Consider the following 2,132-nt stretch of genomic DNA (forward strand, 5'->3'; position numbering starts at 1 on the left):
GAGTGTTCTCATTTTATTATATCCTGTACCAAACAATAAATGGATAAACTGCAGTGAGTAGAAACGATATATCAATGGTAACAAAAATCAGTATTGTATTTTGTCATCTGAATATATTGTTTTTATGAAAAATTAAAAAGAACAAATTAAAATTTCACATTTAATTTTTTCTTCGGAATGCACCTCACCACAGTCATTAAGTTCGAAAAATGAAATTTAATCTCCATAAGATTCACTGGATGACCTGCCTTGAATTCTTCTTTCTCTTTTATTCTTGCAGTTCTTATGGCCATGATTCCTGCCTCCAAATTTGGGTTTTCTTAAAAATCTTGGATTTGGTTCAAAAAAGGGTTTCTTTGGGTATAAGTTTCTACCTCGGTACCTAGGAATTGAGAACAAGTCATTCTTCTTCGTGTTTTTACGATTGTTACTAGGATACCTAGTTTTAGGAAATCTCAGCCTAGGTGTTGGATAAACGTTTTTTGATTTACTTTGTTCAACATTACGATGATGGTAAGGATAAGACTTCGGCGTCGTTTTCTTTTCTGTTGTTGTTGTTGTTGTTGTTGTTGTTGGGATTTCTGTTGTCGTGGTCATTTGAGTTGTTGTCTTTTCCTCTGTAGTAGATGTTGTTGCTGTTGTTGTGGTATAACTTGTCGGAGGTGGATTTGTTGAGTACTTTTTCTTTGAAAGTGATTCATATGGTACTCTCTGTTTTGTGCTGAATATGTCGTCTTCAATGTAAGTTGAAGGGCTGTTTTCAATTCCCTTTTGTACAGCGAAATATGGCATTGGGTCTGTAAATCTTTGCTCGAAAGTGCTCTTACCTAATTTTTCGTCTCCTTGTGAAAACAAAGAAAACGGAGAGTTGAAGAAAATTGGGGTTTGATGGATATTTTGAAATTGCTTTTCCATCTCATTTTCTATTCTTGGTGTGAAATCATAAAATTGACTCTGAGGAATCGGCTGCAGTCCTGGTAAAAGTCTACGTAATTGCTGTTCCGGTCTTTGTATCTCCATTGGCAAAAAAGTATTCCCAAGATTGTTCGGAATGTTTTCCATTACTGGAAAATTTGAAGGTAGTTGGTTGGATACAATATTATCTAATCCTGATGGAATATTGTTATTGATCTCTGAAATAAATGGAACCATGCCTGGTGATAAGTTATCTCGGATCACAGTGTTTATATTGGAGGTGGCGAACTGCAAATTGCCCATCGGTTCGGATTCCTGAGAGGCCTGCTCATTGGCAGTTGGTATCATATTCTCCGGTAAAAGGTTTTGAAAATTTTGAAGGGGAGCGTTACTACCTTCCCGGGTCATTTGTAATCCATTTCCCGAGGGAACATCCTGAAAAGAGGTACCTTGGGAAAAACAACTTCCAAGTTGCAAGCCCTAAAAAAGCGGAAATTTTTTTGTTTTGTTATTAAGTTTAAATGCGAAAAAAATCCAAGAAATAAATTCATTTATTTCAACGAAAAAAATATTTTATTTCTATAAGATATCAAATTGTATAATTAAGGTTTTACAGATAAGCTTGTTTTAAACATTATTTACAAAGAAATGTCTCAAAGTTAATAGTTTTTATTATAAATAAATATGTTTTCTTATCTTAAATTGTTTTGGGACATACCAACAGAAGTAAGGCGAACATCTTCTTCCACGTTTCAAGACTACCCGTTTGTGGCTGGGTTTTTTTTTACTCCTTTTATATAACTATGGATAATGTTTACGTTTTAATTTATATTTATATCGTGACCCTGATGTTGTATTTTAGTTTGAAAAGGCATGAGATGTCGATGCACTCTGTTTCGAAGTATAAGTGAGAGAAATTGTACATGGTAAAATTTAAAGTGTTTTCCAGGACTTGCCAGTTCACTCAGATGTAAATATCATCACCTTGACAATGAAAATAAACTACCATGAAAACCTTTTTTACAATTAAATGCACACAATGCTTGGCTTTCATGATTTAAAGCAAAGCATGAAATTATTTGCATTTTGTTGATAGTTCATATTCAATATTACCATACCATAACTTTATCGTTTTGTTTGTTATTTGAAATTGTTATTATTATGGTTTCTTAAATATTTCATAATGTATTTTTTGATAAAAGTAATAAAAGAGAAAA

The 2,132-nt window shown here is 32.9% G+C and overlaps 1 protein-coding gene across 1 annotated transcript; it reads right to left on the bottom strand.

Moving 5' to 3' along the window:
- On the bottom strand, positions 1-1,729 carry LOC105322623 (uncharacterized). Its single transcript, XM_011421445.4, has 2 exons — positions 1,634-1,729; positions 1-1,395 (listed from the first exon to the last, which is right to left on the bottom strand). The coding sequence occupies exons 1-2, from the start codon at positions 1,652-1,654 to the stop codon at positions 217-219; spliced, it is 1,200 nt and encodes a 399-aa protein (XP_011419747.3). The 5' UTR covers positions 1,655-1,729; the 3' UTR covers positions 1-216.
- Between the last annotated feature and the right edge of the window lie 403 nt (positions 1,730-2,132).

The sequence above is a fragment of the Magallana gigas genome, chromosome 5 (assembly GCF_963853765.1).
Source record: "Magallana gigas chromosome 5, xbMagGiga1.1, whole genome shotgun sequence".
NCBI classification, from domain to species: Eukaryota; Metazoa; Mollusca; class Bivalvia; order Ostreida; family Ostreidae; genus Magallana; species Magallana gigas.